Here is a 20,250-nt window from a genome sequence, read left to right as displayed (position 1 = left end):
AGATAAAGAGGGAGAGGGAGAGAGGGAAGGAGAGAGGGCAAGAGAGGAAGGAAAGAGACAGAAGTGGGAAGAGAAACGGGGAGAAAGACAGAGAGAAAGGCAGAGGAGGGAGGGAAAGAGAGAGAGGGAGAGAGGAAGGAGAGAGAGACAGGGGAGAAAGAGAAAGGGAGAGGAGGGAGGGGAGAGAGAGAGAGAAAGAGAGAGAGGAGGGAGAAAGGGAGAGGAGGGAGGGAAAAAGAGAGAGAGAGTAGGGAGGGCAAGAGAGAGAAAGGGAGAGGAGGGAAGGAAAGTGAGCGAGTGAGAACAAATGGAGGGGAGGGAGGAAAAGAGAGTGAGAAAAAAGGCAGATGAGGGAAGGAAAGAGAGAGAGGAATGAGAGAGAGAGGGGAGAGAGAAAAGGAAAGAAGGGAAAGAAAGAGAGAGCGAGTGAGTGAGGAAAAAAGGGAGATGAGGGAAGGAAAGAGGAGAGAGAGAGAGAGGATGGAGATGAGGGAAGGAAAGAGACAGCGAGAGGAAGGAGATAGAGAGAGTAGAGAGAGAGGGAGGAGAAAGAGGGGGAAAAAGAGAAAGAAAGAAAGAAAGAAAGGGAGAGGAGGGAAGGAAAGAGAGAGAAAGAGAGTGAGCAGGAGGGAGAGAGAGAAGAGAGGAATAGAGAGAGAAGAGAGAGAAGAGGAAGGGGGGTGGAGAGACAGAGAGAGAAGGGAGCAAGGGAGAGAAAGGAGGGAGGAGAGAGAGAAACAGACTTTTACTTTAAATAAAACACAAAACCTGAATCACAAAATGTATGTAAAAAAAAAGCTGCAGTTCCATATTAGTATTGAACTTGGTGTGTGTGTGTGTGTTTGTGATTTGAGTGATGGAGATTTCCTGGTCTTTAGCGTTTCCCTGGAGCTGTGCACATGTCCTGCTCCCAGCTCCATCTGCTCTGACCCGTTCACCCTGTGGTTATAGGGCAGCAGCTGCTCAACAGGCTCCACTCACTCACAATGACAGTTTACAACACAGACGGCCTGTCAGAGCGCCAAAATCACACTGGACCAGCACTAAAACTGGACTAAAACTGGACTAAAACTGGACTAAAACTGGACTAAAACTGGACTAAAACTGGACTAAAACAAGGACTATACCAAGTCTAAACCAGGACTAAAGTAGGACTAAAGCAGGACTAAACCAGGCCTAACCAGGACTAAAGTGGGACTAAACCAGGACTAAAGCAGGACAAAACTAGGACTAAAGCGGGACTAAACCAGGAGGACTAAACCAGGACTAAAGCTGGACTAAACCAGGTCTAAACCAGGACTAAAGCGGGACTAAACCGAGGGAGGACTAAACCAGGGCTAAACCAGGACTAAACCAGGTCTAAACCAGGACAAAATTAGGACTAAGAAGGGAATAAACCAGAACTAAACCAGGTCTAAACCGGAACTAAACCAGGACAAAACCTGGATGAAATTAGAACTAAAACGAGAATAAACCAGAATGAAATCAGGATTAAATTGGGACTAACTGGGACCAGAACTAAACCAGGATTAAACCAGGACTAAATTAGGACTAAACCAGAACTGGACCGGGACTAAACCAGGATAACTCAAAACAGCAGTTTACAGTACAAAAAAATCTAACTATATCAGACAATTTAAAAAAGATTGTGATGATTGCACTTCACTTAATAGATATGTTTAATGCCATACTACGGAACATTCCAGGTAAAGCAACATCATCCCCATGGAGACAAATAACTGGCAGATACCCCCTCTATAAAAGTTACATAGCGCTTTACTTAAAGCATTTCATAAATATTATACGAAAAACTGTCTTGGCAGTTTTGTGTGTATTGTGTCACCATGGTAACTCCTAAACATCCCACCATTAGAGATACACGTAGAACACCCCCAGCGTGATACCCCTGCAAATTATCACGCTTCTGTAAAACATAATTTAGTAATATGCAAATAATAAGTAACAGTAACAGTTCAGTTTTGCGTTGTCCCCATGTGGTCAGTGTCTGTTTGCGCGTGCGGGGCGGAGGTCACGTGTTGCCGTGGTTACCTGGGGTTTGGAAGTTGAGCGAGACCATCTGGCAGCCGGCATTCCAGAAGATCTGAGGCATGTAATTACTGGAGTCCACTCGGCCTCCTTTGGGATAGATCCTGCTCATCTGACGCTTGTTATAACTGCAGCCGGGCTCAGGAAAATCAAGACTCAAAGATACACAAATACACACAAACATTTAAAGGGCAAATATTACGCTACACTGTTGTTTCCTCATCAAAAACATATCTGGAGTTGTGTTTTGTTTCACACACAAATACTAAAACATTCTAACAACATTTGACACTCACAAGAATCCATTTTGTGTAATATTGGACGTTTAATATCTACTTAAACGTGACCTTTTTCACTAAGTAACTTTCTGCTAATTTCGATGATTCACTACCATAGGACTGTAGTTATCTCTAGTAGTTGACTAGTTAGTGAGATTTTTTTTGGATTAGTTAGCTCATAGTTCAAAAATATTTACAATCTAAGTGCATTATTGATGAGAAGTATGTACTGTATTTTCTGCACTATAGGGTGCACTTAAAAGCCTTTCATTTCATCAAAAAAACGACTGTGGCTTTATAATCCAGAGAGCCTTATATATGAATTTATTTGGGTGTCTTAGTACGACTTTAGTAAACTACAAAGCCGCACCACTTGCAGCATTACGGCTACCATAGTCAGGAGCATCAGGAGTAATACATACTGTGATTCCTTTAAATATCAAAATGCACCTGTCAAGAGACACGCTTACAACACCCACTTTAAACTCAAGACTGTTATAAAGTTAAACTGCAGTGGATGAGAGAAGGAGACACACATTCATTAAGACAGGGAGACAGCGCCGAGCAATTTACGCCTCGATCTGCCAATGGATCATGGACGCCTGGGCTAAGGATCAGTATCAACTGTGGTCTGAGCTTTCACCAAGACCAGAATCATCACTGAACTGCCAGGAAACAGTAACCACACTGACTCTGATAATGATGAGAGGGATGTGGGCATGCTGGAACGCCTGAATCGCCCAACTGTTTAAACAATTATGAATTATTGTGAACACACTAACAATTTAGCGTCTCAGACAGTATTTTTTTAGGTGTTACAATTGAACAAAGTTGAGAGTTATTGTGAACGTGTTAAATAAAGTTTGACTGACTTATCTAACTGTTGTGTTTCGTTTAATGCGCCTTATAGTCCGGTGCGGTTTATATGTGAAAAAGTTTGAAAAAAGACCATTCAATGATTCAATGCCTTATAATCCAGAGCGCCCTATAATGCAGAAAATACGGTATTCTTTTTTGACATTTTGGTTTAATACAGCCTCTGTCTCTGTTATAAAAGTGTATCTTATTTGCTTAGAATTCAGAGAAATCATATTATTTTTGGGCCAATATGTAGGCTTTGATTATTTTCCCCAAATTCTGTGATTTAACTTTACTACAAACTCAAAAACACGGCCCTTTTTTACCACAAACCTTTAAGAGAGCGATGTAGAGAGCTGTTATCTTTTCACATTGAAGTGATAAAATAAATCTTGGTGTGTACTTTTTAGGCAACAGAGTGACCAAAACAAAAATATTTCAGAGACCAAATACTGCTAAAAAGTTGAAATATCAGTCTATCTTTACAGATACAACTCACCTTTATGTAACAGACAGAAGCCAGTGTTTCTGTCAGTCATCATTTCATCTTATGTACTCTTGCGTTTCACTGTGATACACTGTATTTATATTACTACATTACTATAAAATGTATGTCTTATTTGACACCATTCTCTTACTATTTTGTTATTCCTACTTATTTACAAGTTTTATTACCATTCTTATATATTTTTACTCTGTTATAATAATATAATGTGATGTATGAGTTACCAGAGGTCAGACTTGAGTCACTATTTTTAGGACTTGAGACTTGACTTTATTGGGGCTCGACTTGGACTTGAAGGTCATTGGCTTGGGACTTGACTCGGACTTGAGGCCGAGAAGACCTGAGAAGCACTTTTAAATCTGAATTCTTTCTATTCTGACTGTAATGATTCATACTAAGATCTTGTCGAGACATTTAAAAAGGAAATATTTGCATTTCTACAACTCTTATATAATTACTCATATATATGTACCTATACTATGATTTTTTAAAGTATAATTTTGTTTAAAATTCAAATAAATTGCAAAAATCTGAGCTATATTTGGTACTTTGGTTAAAGACTTAAAATGACTTGAAGCTCAAAGCAGATGACTTGGACTTGACTTGGTCTTATGGGCCAGTGACTCGAGACTCGACTTGGACTTGTTTGTATTTGACTTGGGACTTGACTCGGACTTGAGGTCAAAGACTTGAGACTTACTTGAGACTTTGCAAAACAAAGCCTTGGTCCTACCTCTGTGAGCTTCTGTGTCCAAGTCATGTCCCTTGTGGATCAATAAAGTTTGTCTAATTCTCTTTGAGTCACTAATATAATATAAAACTTGAAATATCTGCTCAAGTAACATTTAAATAGAAAGGCTAAGTTAGAATCAGCTTTGGTCATTTCACCAGGATAATTTAATTTGTTTCATGACATTTATGACCGGTTCCCAAATATTTTAACCTGAAATCTGAAAATAAATGTGGAGTAAGTGCATTTTTGGCAAATAATAAAAACTTGGATGTCATTTCTTAAAACAAGTCAGAAACATGTCAAAATAAAGCTAAATCTGCTCAAAAGAAAATAATGTTCCTGAAATCAATTCATCTGAACTAAATATTCTTTTTTGCAGTGCAGCGTGGGTTGGACAGTTAAACAGACGCAGAGCTATTTTTAGAGGGAACAGTTGGGGTCAAATCGTCCCATTACGCTCACATTAACTGGAGTCAGTGAATGCTACACTGGTCTCTGGGGGACCATAGATTTTACTGGACAAAACAGAGCAGAACAGTCTCATAGTTTTAAAACATCTTTGCAGTGATCTAAACTACAGATTCATAGTTATAAGTTATATTTAATAGTTTAATTATTGATACTACAATAATTTCAAATATGTTTTTTACTTCTGGGTTGTGTCTTGCCGTCTTTTTCACTGTTAGGACTCATATTACACTATTGATTACTGATTTATGTTATAATGTTTCCTCATCACAAACACACAGCAAAAACTGGAGGGTTCAAATTTCAGGGTAAAATATTTCAGAGTTGTTTTTAATACAAAAAGTGTTATTTTAACAATTTGAAAGATAAATGTGGGTTTGAGTTGGGGTTATTTGCCAGAGCTGATATGGTTGAAGTTAATTCAAGTTCCCCTAGTGTTCATTCAACTTCCTTTAGTGTTAATTCAACTTCCTTTAGTGTTAATTCAACTTCCTTTAGTGTTAATTCAACTTCCTTTAGTGTTATTTTGGCACCTCCCACCCACCACTTTAAACTCCGGCAAGAGAAGACCAGTTTGAACCAGTTTTGTACATCATTTCATTTTAAATTAACTAAAATAAAGTGTAAAAATAAAACACTTCTCTCTGTTTAGCTAAGTCAGGATAACCCTACAAAGTGTTATTTATTTACTCTCAAAATGTTAATATAACTCTTGATTTCGGGGTTAAACAGGAACTTTGATCCAGTGTTACTTAATTAACTTTTCCAAAAAATGTTAAATTAACTCTAGAACAGATTGGACTCATATAAACCCTGAGAAAATGTTGAAATCGATTCTGTGAGAGTCAATTTGAACACTCCACTATTTGCTGTGTACCTGGAGTTGTGTTTTGTTTCATTCACACAAACTCTGCATATTTAGGCTGAGCTCTTTTTAAACTCCATACATACAACTGAGGATAATAAAGCTCAACAATCCCATCTATTTAAACACGTCTGCAGTCTTCTAATCTTTCTAATTATAAGTTATATTTAATAGTTTTTAATAATTTATATAATATGGAATAAGTCTGGAAGAACTTCTGTTTGTGTTCCTATTTTGTTAATTTGTTATTGATTGCCCGAAAGTACATAAAAATCCCTTGCAGACCAAACACCATGTCAAAACAGGAGCTAAACTTGGAACTAAACCTAGACTAGAACAGGACCAAACCAGGACTAGAACAGGACCAAACCAAGTCTACATCAGGACTAAACTAACCTCAAAGCAGGATCAAAGCAGGACTAGAATAAGACCAAACCAAGACCCAATCACAGCAAATGGTAACTTTGTGATTTACTATTCAAATGTTTTCACTTTGATTCTGATCATTGTTCAGCTCTACTAACAAAATTGAACCCACGAGGAAATAAATAAAAGCTTAAATCTGAGTTGAAGGATACTTGACAAACTCGATGGCGTTGGTTTTCAGGTAACCCAAACCCACAGACTCGTTGAATGAAGACATGTTGTGGTGAACATTCCGTTCTGAAAAACAAGAATTATGTGAGAATTAAGTATGTTGTACAACATGCTAAAATGCAAAAGATAGAGAGATAGATGGATAGATGGATAGATAGATAGGGTTTAAGTTTTTTTCTATTTTTGGAGCAATAAAAACAGTCCTCCATCGAGACAAGCAGATGCAGACAAGCCATTTAATAAAGATAAGTTAATATGAAGATGAAGTGCCCATCTAGAATTACACCAGGACTAAATTAGGAATAAACAAGGACTAAATCAGCACTAAACCAGGACTAAATTACAACTAAATCAGGATTAACTCAGGATTAAACCAAGATTAAACAAGTACTAAACCAAGACTAAATTAGGACTAAACCAGGATTAACTCAGGACTAAACCAGGACTAAATTAGGAATAAACCAGGACTAAATTAGGACTAAACCCGGACTAAATTACGACTAAACCAGGATTAACTCAGGATTAAACCAAGATTAAACTAGCACTAAACCAAGACTAAATTAGGACTAAACCAGGACTAAATTAGGATTAACCCCGGACTAAATTAGGACTAAACCAGGACTAAATTTTGAATAAACCAGAACTAATTTTGGACTAAATTAGGACTAAACCAGCAATAAATTTGGACTAAACTAGGAATAAACCAGGACTAAGTTAGGGCTAGCTTTAGGATGATGAGAAATCCAGACTGTTGCCATAGCGATTAAAAATTTTCCTCAAAATGTTGTATGTAACAAAAGCTTGAACCCATGAATATCGGTGCATTATATTCAGTCTTTTGGTTGAGCTCTGGTCCAGTGAGCACTTACACAGATGAGTAAAGTAGATAGAAAAAACAGACAGACAGACAGACAGGGTTTATCTGTCCATCTAGTATCTATTTATCTATCGCTGTACCTTCTGCGACGTCAAAGCTCTGGAACTTGACGGGCTGTGCGTAGTTGACCATAGCAGACAGATACGGGTGGATGTTTGTGGTGGCTCCAACATAAGTGTACTGAGCAATGAGAGCTTCCTCTATGTCCTCGGCCACATCCACACTCTGTAACACAAAGAGAAAGGGACAGATGAATACTTAAAGGTCCTATATAATTTTCTATTTTCTGATCTGTTATGATGTTGTTTCATCGTCACAAACAGACCTGGAGTTGTGTTTTGTTTCATTCACACATGTTTAACACACAAACCTGCAGATTTAGACTAAGATCTTCTCTCAAAACTGAAAAACAACCTTATTCAAACTTGTGACATCATGTGGTAATACAGGAAATGCTCCACTGTGTTTTTAAACCCCATACACATTCACTACAATCATCTGGATGATTTCGGCCTGGGAACTGCCGATCTCTACTGAACAAAATGTAAAAGTAGCTGTTAACAAGAAAACTACCGCTTCATGACATCACAAGGTGGAACTGAGCATTTTGAGCTGTAGAGATGTAGACAGACTAATAATAAAGGGTTAATCAAACATGTGAATGAGACAAAAGACAATTCCAGGTATTTTTTGAGGAGGTAACATCATTTGACTTAAAGCTCACAAGACTTTTTCGCAATATATAACCTTAAAAAAAAAAGCTTTCAGATCCAAAGTGAAAGAGAGGACGTAATATGGTTCCTTTAGTGAACAGGAACGGCTGTTGTTTACTCAAACAATTGCATTTTTTATTTAAATAGATGTAACTGAATATGTTGATAGTGAAACAAGATAAAAACACAAAAATATAATCATAAATCTGTAATCTGTACCTTCTTGTTGTTGTCTTGGTCGGAGGCTTCTGAAATGTCTGTGGCGTCTGTTGCTTCGGTCACTTCAGAGATCTCTGTGATGTCGTCTTCAGTCACCTGTGAAACAAAGAAACATATTTATATATATAATACCAACTTGGTCCTGGTTGGGTCCTGGTTTGAGCCTATTTTAGTCCTGCTGTAGACTTGGTTTGGTTCTACACTAGAACTAGTTTAGTCCTGGTCTAGTCCTGGTAATTAGTCCTAATTTTATATTATTTAAAGAGAATGTATTTTACCCTTAGACTGTATATATGAATGGCTGTGTTTCAAATAGGAAGTGAGCATGGAGGCGCTTCTAGCTCCATCAGCTCTGGCTCCAATTGACTTTACATTGAAAAATTCACCCCTCTCTCTTTAACTGCTGCTGTGCGCCTCGTCGTTTTGCTTTTTAAAGGTTCATATTAGCCCGCTCTACGTGATCCTGGGGTTTTATTTTGCTATTTTGTCAGTAAATAAATTCCTATTCCAAATATGGAACTCATCTCCAAATTCACTCCTATAACTGCTAGCCTCATGAGCTTCATTTGACTGGAGCTGAACGCTATGGATGACGTCACACTCCCTTAGTCCACTTCTTTATACAGTCTATGATTTCACCATCTTACCTCAAATTTATCTGACTTTATTGTTCCACAGGGTTTTACATAAAAATAAGACACGCAGCTCTTCCGTCAGAAAAGTTACATAGTGCACCTTTAATCATCTAATTTAACAAGTATAACAGACAACTTATATAAACAGAAAGTGAAGTTTTTTTTACTGTCAATAAAGTGATTTCCTAAACACATGGTATGTCATATTATGTTGTTAAAGTATATGTTATTGTTTTATCTAGAAAGTTCATGAGGAAAACAACTATAGGCCAGCTCTATGGAGAGGCAACCGTCTTCACAGAGAGAATTATTGTGACATCTCCACGGAGACGAGCAGGTGATGGACCCTCCACCGGAAAGTTGTGTAATGCACCTTGATGTAGTTATAAAGTCCTGGTACCTTCTTGAAGCTGTTGTTGCACTCGTCTTTCCTGGAGCTGACTGCGTTGCCGTGGGATACGCTGTTTGTGTCTTTCTCGCTCACTCCGTCCGACAGGCTGCTCGGAGCCTCGGAGTTTAAATCTTTATCCTCTGCGTCCTTCTCCCCTGTAGCACATATAAACACGGTTCATTTACACTTAGTCACAAATGAGGTACTCAGTTATATTTGCAATTTCAATACAATTTCCTCCTGAGATTAATAATATACCATACTGTTCTTAATGTTATTTTTATAAACCAATAATAGCACGGCTCCTAAATGGGTTAAGTTTACTCAGTTACATTACATTTTGCTCCTAAAATCAACATAGGCCAAATGATTTACTAAAAGAATTGTCAACTTACTAAAATATCCCAAAAGCATTAGTGTCTGAGCTCATATTTTCAGTCTTTTTCTTTTTTACTCAAATTCAGATTGTCTTGTTTCACTGTGACAGCAACTTGAACACTTTTGTACTTCTATTTAAAGTGATAAGTCTGTAACGTTCTGGAAGTGGAAAGTCACGAGGCATGATTCCATGAAAATAAAAAGTTAAAACAACACACTTTGGAACATTCTTCATGGAGATGGATATGTTTTATGGCAGACTGTGGAATATTATAGCTAAAGGAACAACAAGAATCTAGTTTGTGGAGATGCAAGCCTGAACACAGCAATGACATGTTTTTTCAATGTTTTTACTGCAATAAACACCTCCATAATGAAACAACATGTTTTACTTGTTGGCCAAAAGTCAAATACCGTGGCTTTAAATTATTATTTATGTAGTGGCAGTTTAACTCCAGAGTTTGCCACTATAGCTGTGGGGGCTGTGTGGTTTTAGCTTGACTCATGTGTCTAAGATGAAAACCAAAAGAGTCAATGTTCCAAACTTACAGAATATTGGTTATGAGGTTTAATTGTAGATGCAGATTCCATAACTGAAGATTGCACAGTATATCCGGTTCACACGGTCAAAAAACTGTATTGCCTCAACCCTCTACAGCTTCCACACACAGAATAATCAGGCCACATAGGCCACCTGGCTATGAGCCACTAGGCTCCACCCCTAAGGCTCCACCCCAAACACCTTGAACCAATGTGGGACAAAAATGGCCGTAACAATAGGAGGGTTTCAGTCACGTGATCACAATGATGCACGAATTTCAGGTGGAGGGCAGGAAGTGAAGACAAACGCGACAAACACGGCTCTGGAGAACACAGATATGGAGAAGAGTTCTTATTGTCAGGATTTAGAGCCAGTAGCAAGACAAAAGTACAAGCAGTTAGTCGACAAATATATTGGGCTTGACCCTGATCTTATTGAAAATGAGAGAATTTTCAACCGAAGTAAAAGATTTGCCGATAATCGAGGCAGATGATATTACAAACTATTTAGCTCTTCAGACATCGTTCTACACCAGACAACAGATGAAGACGTACAAAAGTTTGGAGGAATATAACTTTTTTTGTCAGTGGATGAGTCCTCAACCTTGGTGCAAAACACCTAAATGATGATTATGGTTTGGTCTTGGCCGGGGTGAGTGTTTCTCTTATTTTATGTGTATAAACTGTTATGGGAAAAACTGCAGTGTATAAGCAGTGACCTCTATCTGAACTATTTAATGTCAACAAACGTCGTTAGCCGTTAGTCGTTAATGATTCGTTTATGTTTAGGTAAACCACAAAAAACAATTTATCTTTGTAACAAACCTTTGACGAAGTGTTCACTGCAGACACGAGCATTAGCGAATTCTGCTCCTCCCGACCGCAAACAGGTTTGTAATCCACTTTTTACAGCGTTGTTCTGTCGGCTTTTCCCATTTCTGACCTTTGTGGACGACTATACTCTAAAAAAATCGCTTTTCCTTCTCTCGGTTAGAACAATTGGCACAGCTGTAAACTACACAACACATCGGCATTTTCCTCCAGTCAGTTCACTTCCTGCCTCCATCTGATTTTGCGCTGACAAACGTAGCCCTGTGACGTCACATGAAACCCAGATATTTGGATGTCTGCTTTTAACTGTGCTTACTTAAACTATTACATTTTACTACTCACAACATTATATCTGTAAACAATATATTTTAATTTAACATATCTGGGTTTATATAAATTAATAAAATTAAAGACTAAATAAATGTATTTTTGTCTTGTCCCTCCTCTCTTTATTTCACACTAACATTTCTGATCTGTGTAATGTAACTCCTGTATCTTACAAACGTAATATTTAGCAGAGGTAAGTGAGTACGTACCATTCTCAGTCTCATCCTCTTCTCCCATTATAATCGCTGGAGTGTTGGTCTCTCCTGCTTCCATGTGTTTCTTAAAGGCCTCGAGTTGTTCTGTACAAATGAAATAAAAATACATTTACATTACAGGTTCTGTAATAATAATAATATAATAATCTCCACAGACAAAGGTCAGGTTTCATACGTACTTTGTTCCACTTCTGGTTTCAAGCGTTTGTTTTTGATTAGGATTTTTCTTTTAAGGTCGTTTGGAGAAGGCAGAGGCCGTCCAGCTTCGATCTTTGGAGCAAAAGAAAAAAGAAGCACCCCCAAAACATACATAGGAAAAATGAGTTAGTGTATTAGTTAAATGACTTCAAATCAACATTTTCTATTTTTAAGTGTTGTTAGTATTGGTAAAGATACTAAAATTTCAAACTTAAACTGTAAACTCTTTCTTTAGACAATAGAAAGTGATTGTCAACATCAAATCATAGTAATTTCTTTTCTATTCCCATGTGGTTTTACACAGTGTTGGGAAGGTGACTTTTAAAATGTATTCCCCTACAGATTACAGATTACACACACCAAAATGTAGTTTGTAACGTAATCCATTAAATTACTTAAATGAGTAACGTAATCTGAATACTTTGGATTACTTGATTTGCTGTAGAGAAGCAAAGACGAGGAAATCATATCATAAGATGTTTTGTCTGCTAAAAGAAAATAAAAAGCCCAGACTTTACTTAACTAAATTAAAAATATTATTGATAGAAGATGAGGAAACACGGTCCACGCAGCATGGTTTAGTTAAATCCTGGTTTAGTCCTGGTTTAGTCCTGGTTTAGACCTGGTTTAGACCTGGTTTAGACCTGGTTTAGACCTGGTTTAGACCTGGTTTAGACCTGGTTTAGTCCTGGTTTAGTCCTGGTTTAGTCCTGGTTTAGACCTAGTTTAGACCTGGTTTTAGTTCTGGTTTAGTTCCGGTTTAGTCCTGGTTTAGACCTGGTTTTAGACCTAGTTTAGTTCCAGTTTAGTCCTGGTTTAGACCTAGTTTAGACCTGGTTTTAGTCCTGGTTTAGACCTAGTTTAGACCTGGTTTTAGTCCTGGTTTAGTTCCAGTTTAGTCCTGGTTTTAGACCTGGTTTAGTGTTCGGCAATGAGTGGAATTAAGGAAAAAAAAAGAAAAGAAAAGGGGGATTTAACCCAAAATGTAAAAACAGAAAAATACTGCTGTGTAATCCAATTACCACTCACTGAAACAGTAACTGTAACTGAATACAGTTACTCATAATTTGTACTCTGATTACATAACTCCGGTACATGTAATCTGTTACTCCCCAACACTGGTCTTACATTTCAGAGTTTCTATACCAGCTTTAGTACGTATCTGCTTTTCTATACTTTTGACAACCTCTGGTTTGTCTGATCAGGATATTCTCAATTAAACTAAAGCAGCACTATGTAACTTTTCCAGTTAAAGCTCTACCACATGTTTGTCTCTATTGTCTTGTATTGCTTTGCTTGGAATGTTCTGCAGTATGGCATTAAACTGCTCCATCTCCACGGGGACAAGCACATGGCAGGAGCTCCACCAGAAAAGTTACATACTGAGTTTAATTTCAACTCGTGTGAATAGTGTGTAACAAAAAAATAAAAAGACAATAAGTAATATTTACAGGGTAGTTTTCCAGTGGCTGCTTCAGAAGTAGGTCCCCAAATATTTCTTCACAATATTTGGCCATCTTGTACTGCTGCGGTTTACTGTGAATAAAATAAAAAGACATAATAACGTCAACAAAGTATCTGTCAACTGTTTTATAGAAATTAACTTGAAAATTTTCATAACACACCACCAGTCAAAAGTTTGGACAACCATCTCATTCAATGTTTCTTTTTTCTATATGTTTACTACGTTCTACTTTTTAGATACAAACAAAAGACATCAAATATATAAAGCAAGATATATGGGGTTTTGTAGTAGTCTTCCACAAGAGAAAACGAGAAAATCCATCACTGTCCACATTCAAACTCCACTTTAAACTTAATATATATATGAAGGAAAACCAAGTCTGTGAACACTTTTAATCTGCTGTTTTACTCTTCTGATTTATGTCTGTTTGAAAATGTTTTATATTTTGTATTGATATTTATTATAATCTTGCATATTTACACTGTAATTCCACACTGTCCTTATTAAAATAAATAAAATAAAATAAATAACTCTACTAAATATTTTCTGACAAAGCAAAGAGTAGTTACTAAAATCTATATTTAGACTTAGACTTACACAGACTTTATTAAGGGGAAATTTTGGACACCATAGCTCAAAAATCACAATATATTATAATAACAAAGAGAAAAAGATATAAATGGTAATGATTAGATTCTGAATAAGAAGCAAAAATAGTAAGAGACTGGTGTCAAATAAGGCATATCAATGTAAAAATGTATATGTACAAGTTAAAATAAAATATACAAATATAGTAACACAAATAGATCTTAGCTACATACAAGTAAAGTTATTTAATGTGTTCTTCTTTGCTGCATAATTCCATATATCATGCTTCATATATCCAGTGTTGGGGAGTAACAGATTACATGTACCGGAGTTACGTAATCAGAGTACAAATTATGAGTAAATGTATTCAGTTACAGTTACCAGGACTAAACTAGGACTAAACTAGGACTAAACCAGGTTTAAACCAGGTAAACCAGGACTAAACCAAAACCAGGACTAACTAAACCAGGTCTAAAACCAGGTCTAAACCACTAAACCAGGACTAAACTAAACCAGGTCTAAACCAGTAAACCAGGACTAAAGAAGGTCTAAAACCAGGACTAAACTAGTACTAAACCAGGACTAAACCAGGACTAAACCAGGTCTAAACCAGGTAAACCAGGACTAAAAAGGTCTAAAACCAGGACTAAAACTAGTACAAACTAGTACTAAACAGTCTAAACCAGGACTAAACTAGGACTAAACCAGGTCTAAACCAGGACTAAACCAGGTCTAAACCAGGTCTAAACCAAGTCTAAACAATATGACACCTAACAGTCGGTGGACATAATTTAAAGCAGCAGTGATCTCATATAAAAATCATTTCTCTATCAATAATATTTTTAATATGGTTAAATCTGGGATTTTTATTGTCTTTATGCAGACAAAACATCTTATGTTAAGATTTCCTGGTCTTTGCTTCTCTACAGCAAACAAAAGTCTGTTCATGGAGACTTGGGCTCAAAAGACAATTTGAAGAGAACAAACAAGAATTTTCAGGATGTGGTTGTTACATTCATGTAGTTTTAAAAAGCATGACAACATCAAGTAATCCAAAGTATTCAGATTACGTTACTCACTTTAAGTAATTTAATGGATTACGTTACAAACTACAGTTTGGTGTATGTAATCTGTAATCTGTAGGGGAATACATTTTAAAAGTAACCTTCCCAACACTGCATATATCTGATGTCTTTTGCTTGACTATAAAATGTAAAAAGTGGTAAATGTACAGAAAAAAACAACAACAGTGAATGAGATGGTGTGTCCAAACTTTTTTCTAGTAGTGTATGTGTTTATATTTTACCTGCAATGGTTTTCAAATGACAGAATGACAGGGTAGTCTGACGTGACAAAAGCTGTTTCCTTAATAGCTTGAATAACATCCTGAAAAATAAAAAATATGTGAAGTGAGAAAGCTTACAGTTCAATCCATTTTAGGTGCACTGTCACATTATGTCCACTAGATGGCAGCATGTTGTAGGTAACGGTCCATACCTTAAACAGGATGTCTGTGCACATAGCTTTTCCGTGGGTGATGATCGGCTCCTGGTCTTCTCCTTTTCCATCCCAACAGTCCAGCTCCACACACCTGATGAAAACAAAACAACAAAATAAAATTATGATCTGGTCAAAAGCGTAAAGGGCCCAAATTACACTATTTTCTGATGTTATAATGTTGTTTCTTCATCACAAACAGACCTGGAGTTGTGTTTTGTTTCATTCACACATGTTTAACACACAAATTCTGCATATTTAGGCTAAAGGAGTTCTGCAGATTCAAATTCAATTGCTTTACTGTCATTGTCATATAAAATCACAACGAAATTACATTGCACCCACCCTATACACCCACTATGTAAACATGAACACACAGTAATAGTAATAATATCAGTGCAGGCACAAACAGTACACAGTCTTATCAGTCTTCTCTCAAACAGAAAACACTCTGCTCTACCTTGTTTTTAACCCCATACACCTTCACTAGAATCACTTCAATTATTTCAGTCCTGGAACTGCCCATTTTTACCGTACCAAAGGTAAAAAGTAGCTGTTAGATGTAGACTGATGTAGACTGAATGCCATTTCAAACACTTACCTGACAAAGTTAAGAACTTAATGGACTACATTTCTAGTTTTAACTTATTACAGTCTGATGAAAGTGAGATTATTTTAAAAACGGTAAACAGCACTTTTAGATTCCAGAAGGTTTTGAAGCTCACAGGAGAAAGACAGACTAAAGCTGGAATACATAAACACAACTGTAGTCGCCACTTTTCCTTTGTGCATGAGCTAAAAACATTGTAACGTGGCTGAAAGCTCATCCCATTCACGTACATACAACCTTCTTACCACAAACTGTGTTCCAAATAGGAAGTGAGCATGGGGACGCTTTCAGCTCTATCAACTCCGGCTCCAGTTAACTTTACATTGAAAATTGTCGCTCATCTCTTTGCAGTGAGACTCATCATTTTGGTCTTAAAATGTTTGTATTAACCTGCTCTACACGATCCTTGTGTTTTTATTTCACTATTTTGTCCAAAAACGAGCCCCTTGCAAACCTTTTGGACGAGAGGGGGATGGAGGAGTTTAGAACAGTTTACCAACAGTCATATGACCATGGAATTTAAATTCTGTATTTGAAAAACTTGATTTAATAGCAATTTTTGTATTCATTAAAGGAAAAAAATTTAATTAAAAAAATGAAATCTGCTCCAAATTCTCTCCTATAACTGCTAGTCTCATAAGCTTCATTAGACTGGAGCTGAACGCTATAGGTGACGTCACACTCCCTTAGTCCACTTCTTTACACAGTGCTTCATTAATAGTTTAGTATAGATACCTGCAGCCGGACAGCAGCACTTGGCGGTACATCTCCACAGAGGACTTCCCTCCAAACTGCCTCCCCGTCAGGTACGTGTTGTGGGAGGAGCTGATGAAGTAGTGGGCCAGAGGCTGGTCCATCTCCTGGTACAGCTCCAGACGGTCCAAAAACACCGGAGCGTTCTCATCGGACATCAGGTATCGGCAGAAACCATCACTGGACATGAGACCTGAAGGATAAGAACAGTTGAGGGTTTGTGTCAACTAGGGCTCTGCAGTTAATCCAGTTTTAAATATATTACATATTTCTCTATTTTCTCATTGTTGTTTTGTTTCATTCACATGTTTAATACACAAATCCTGCTATTTGGGCTTTCTTTAATCAAACTTAAGCTTCAGTCATTTCTTATAGTCAATGATCAGCTTGGTTATTTTTAAGAGAGAGGTTTACAGCCTATACTCTATAAATAAAAGCATGGAGTGTGGAGAAGAGTTCAGACCTGGAGGAAGAAATTTAACTATTTATCTGTATTAAATTGCATCGATTAAAGCTTGTACATATTCTGTAAATTAATACTGAAAGGCATTTAAATAAATTTTTAATAAGGCCAACATTTTTAATAAAAAGTGTGGTGATTATTTTAAGGAATGTAGTGCCACTGTGTCGCTGGTAGAGGGCGCCACAACATTACAAACTACAAAAGGTAACATCTAGATCTAGAAAGTTTCCTGAAATATTCTACAGTATGGCATTTAATTTAACAATCTCCATGGAGAAAAGTGGGCCACATCACTAGACCAAGTTACAGGTCAGCTCTGTGGAGAAGTGGGACCCCTCACAGTAAGAATAGCAGTTTGGAGAAATAAAAAACACCTGTAAATGAATAAATACGATATATATATTTGATTAATGCCGTACTGTAGAACATTCCAATCCAAGCAATGACATCACTATGAGGCAAGCAGGTGGAGGATACAGTGCACCTTTAAAGTTATAATACAATATAAATACAAATACAAAAAGGATCTAGAGTGAAAAAAACATAATAATAATGTTATTGAAAGTGTGAAAATCCGATCTACAGTATATCAGTTTGATTTCCAGGCGTTACCTTTCTTCTTGAGGTCCTCGTCCCTCTCGTACTTGTCGATGATTTGCATGGCTCTTTTGGGGTCGTAGAAGGGGAACAGGATTTCGTTTAGTCTGGGGTCACGCTGGTTCTGGAGATTTAAAGATTGAACAGTCAAACACATCTCTTTATAAAGAACTAAGACTAGAATACACACTCAAAATGGGATGAAAACACTTAGTAACAAAACCCAAATTACAGCTAATGTGATGTTGCTCAGAACAGATTAAAGGTAAACATAACACTATTTTCTGATCTATGTTCTAATGTTGTTTCCTCATCACAAACAGACCTGGAGTTGTGTTTTGTTTCATTCACATGTTTAATACACAAATCCTGCATATTTAAGCTGAGTTCTTCTGTTAAACGGACAACACTCTGTTCCAACTTGTGATGTCATGGGTAATACAAGAAGTGCTCCACTGTGTTTTTACACTCCAAACACCTTCACTAAGTTGATTTGGATAATTTCAGCCCTGGAATTACCAATCTCTACTGAACATATATAGCTGTTAACTTGAAAACGTCATGACATCACAAGGTGGAAAAGAACATTTTAAGCTTGGATGATGTAGACAGACTAATAACAAACATTAACAAACGTGTGTGAATGAAACAAAACACATCTCCAGGTTTGTTTTTGAGGAGGTAACAACATTTTCACCTGTCTTAAAGCTCACAAAAGTCATTTTTGTGGGATATAGGATCTTTAAATATTCAATGTAGCAAACATAATAAAATGACACTGTAAATGACTTCATAATAAAAGGTCCATAAAAATACTATATTTAACACAGCTATCAATAGGTGAGCTAATGGCTAATATTTACACTGTATAAACCTAATAGCAACTAATCAAAATCTAAATTGAAAATTCTATAATTCAAAATGACAGAAATTATACTTGAGTCAGGGTCACTGTTTCTCTTATTTTAAAATTTCCCTTAGATAAACAAACACGGCTATTTTTGTTGAAGTCATTGCCATAAACAAACATGTGCATTTAAATCATAGACTGTATTTATAAATGGACAGAGCTAACCACATTCAAAACAGGAAGTGAGCATGGGGGCACTTCCAGCTCCATCGACTCTGGCTCCAATTGACTTTACATTGAAAAATTGTCCCCCCTCTCTCTGTAACTGCTGCAGTGAGCTTTGTCATTTTGGTCTTAAAATGTTAGAATTAATCAGTGTTGGGGAGTAACAGATTACATGTACCGGAGTAGTTACATGTAGTTAACTGTATTCAGTTACAGTTACTGTTTCAATGAGAGGTAATTGGATTACAGTTACTTTGTTGAAATAAGTGGATTACACGGCGGTATTTTCTTGTTTTCACATTTTGGGCTATATCCCTTTTTTTTTTTTTTTTCCCCAGTAATTCCACTCATTGCCGGACACTAAACCAGGTCCAAACCAAGACTAAACCAGGACTAAACCAAGACAAAACCAGGTCTAAACCAAGACAAAACCAGGACTAAACCAGGACTAAAACCAGGTCTAAACTGGGTCTAAACCAAGATTAAACCAGGTCTAAACCAGTTTTAAACCAGGTCTAAACTAGTTCTAAACTAAGTCTAAACCAGGACTAAACCAGGACTAAAACCAGGTCTAAAACAGGACTTAACTGGACTAAATCATGCTGCATGGACTGTGTTTCCTCCTCTTCTATCAATAACATTTTTAATTTGGTTAAGTAAAGACTCAGCTTTTTTATTGTTTTTTAGCAGACAAAACATCTTATGTTACAATATCCTGGTCTTTATTTCTCTACAGCAAATCAAGTAATCCAAAGTATTCAGATTCCGTTACAAACTACATTTTGGGGTATGTAATCTGTAATCTGTAGGGGAATACATTTTAAAAGTCACCTTCCCAACACTGGTATTAACTCACTCTACATGATCCTGGTGTTTTTATTCCACTATTTTATCCGCTCCTATAACTGCTAGCCTCGTGAGCTTCATTTGACTACAGATTAAACACTCCCTAAATCCACTTCTTTACACAGTCTATGATTTAAGCTCATTTTAGACATTATTCACAAGACAAAACAATAATAAAACACGACAGTATACTGGGTTGAAGCGCTGCACACAAAATGATCGGAGCAGGAGGTGTCCACTAAAACTACAGAAGCAACTAGAAGCAGGATTTTAGGCAGGACTAGGATTAAGCAGGTTTACAGCCACATACGAATTACAAAACAAGCTTAAAGCACAACCTAGTACAGGCAGGGTCAAACCAAGCACACACTGCAGAGGGGGGGGGGCGGGCACGCATGCAGAGGAAGAGGAGGATGCAGAGGAGGGAGAGGAGGAGAGGGGACGCCCTTGTCGTTAGATAAAAGAAGTTTCAGTTTAATATTTAAAGGGCCCATATTACACTGTTTTCTGATCCATGTTATAATGTTTCCTTCATCACAAACAGACCTGGAGTTGTGTTTTGTTTCATTTACACATGTTTAACACACAAATCCTGCATATTTAGGCTGAGTTCCACTGTGTTTTTAAACTGAATTTGGAATATGAATGGTTCTGATTACCATTTTTTGGACTATAAAGTGCA

General features: G+C 37.0%; 1 protein-coding gene across 1 annotated transcript in view; it reads right to left on the bottom strand.

Moving 5' to 3' along the window:
* Positions 1-20,250, bottom strand: part of LOC110168276 (1-phosphatidylinositol 4,5-bisphosphate phosphodiesterase beta-4) — a 222,765-nt gene that overhangs the window by 25,380 nt on the left and 177,135 nt on the right. The window contains exons 14-25 of the mRNA XM_055149678.1: positions 17,663-17,771; positions 16,570-16,780; positions 15,225-15,318; positions 15,034-15,113; positions 13,126-13,210; positions 11,656-11,746; positions 11,471-11,560; positions 9,195-9,340; positions 8,160-8,255; positions 7,308-7,452; positions 6,332-6,416; positions 2,050-2,174 (exon numbers count right to left, since the gene is read on the bottom strand). Of these exons, the coding sequence (XP_055005653.1) occupies positions 2,050-2,174; positions 6,332-6,416; positions 7,308-7,452; positions 8,160-8,255; positions 9,195-9,340; positions 11,471-11,560; positions 11,656-11,746; positions 13,126-13,210; positions 15,034-15,113; positions 15,225-15,318; positions 16,570-16,780; positions 17,663-17,771 (1,357 nt within the window). The remainder of the gene's footprint in view (positions 1-2,049; positions 2,175-6,331; positions 6,417-7,307; positions 7,453-8,159; positions 8,256-9,194; positions 9,341-11,470; positions 11,561-11,655; positions 11,747-13,125; positions 13,211-15,033; positions 15,114-15,224; positions 15,319-16,569; positions 16,781-17,662; positions 17,772-20,250) is intronic.

The sequence above is a fragment of the Boleophthalmus pectinirostris genome, unplaced genomic scaffold, assembly GCF_026225935.1.
Source record: "Boleophthalmus pectinirostris isolate CB_2022bp ecotype Guang Dong unplaced genomic scaffold, ASM2622593v1 HiC_scaffold_13, whole genome shotgun sequence".
Taxonomy (NCBI): domain Eukaryota; kingdom Metazoa; phylum Chordata; class Actinopteri; order Gobiiformes; family Gobiidae; genus Boleophthalmus; species Boleophthalmus pectinirostris.
This window is presented reverse-complemented; position numbering and strand designations above follow the sequence as displayed.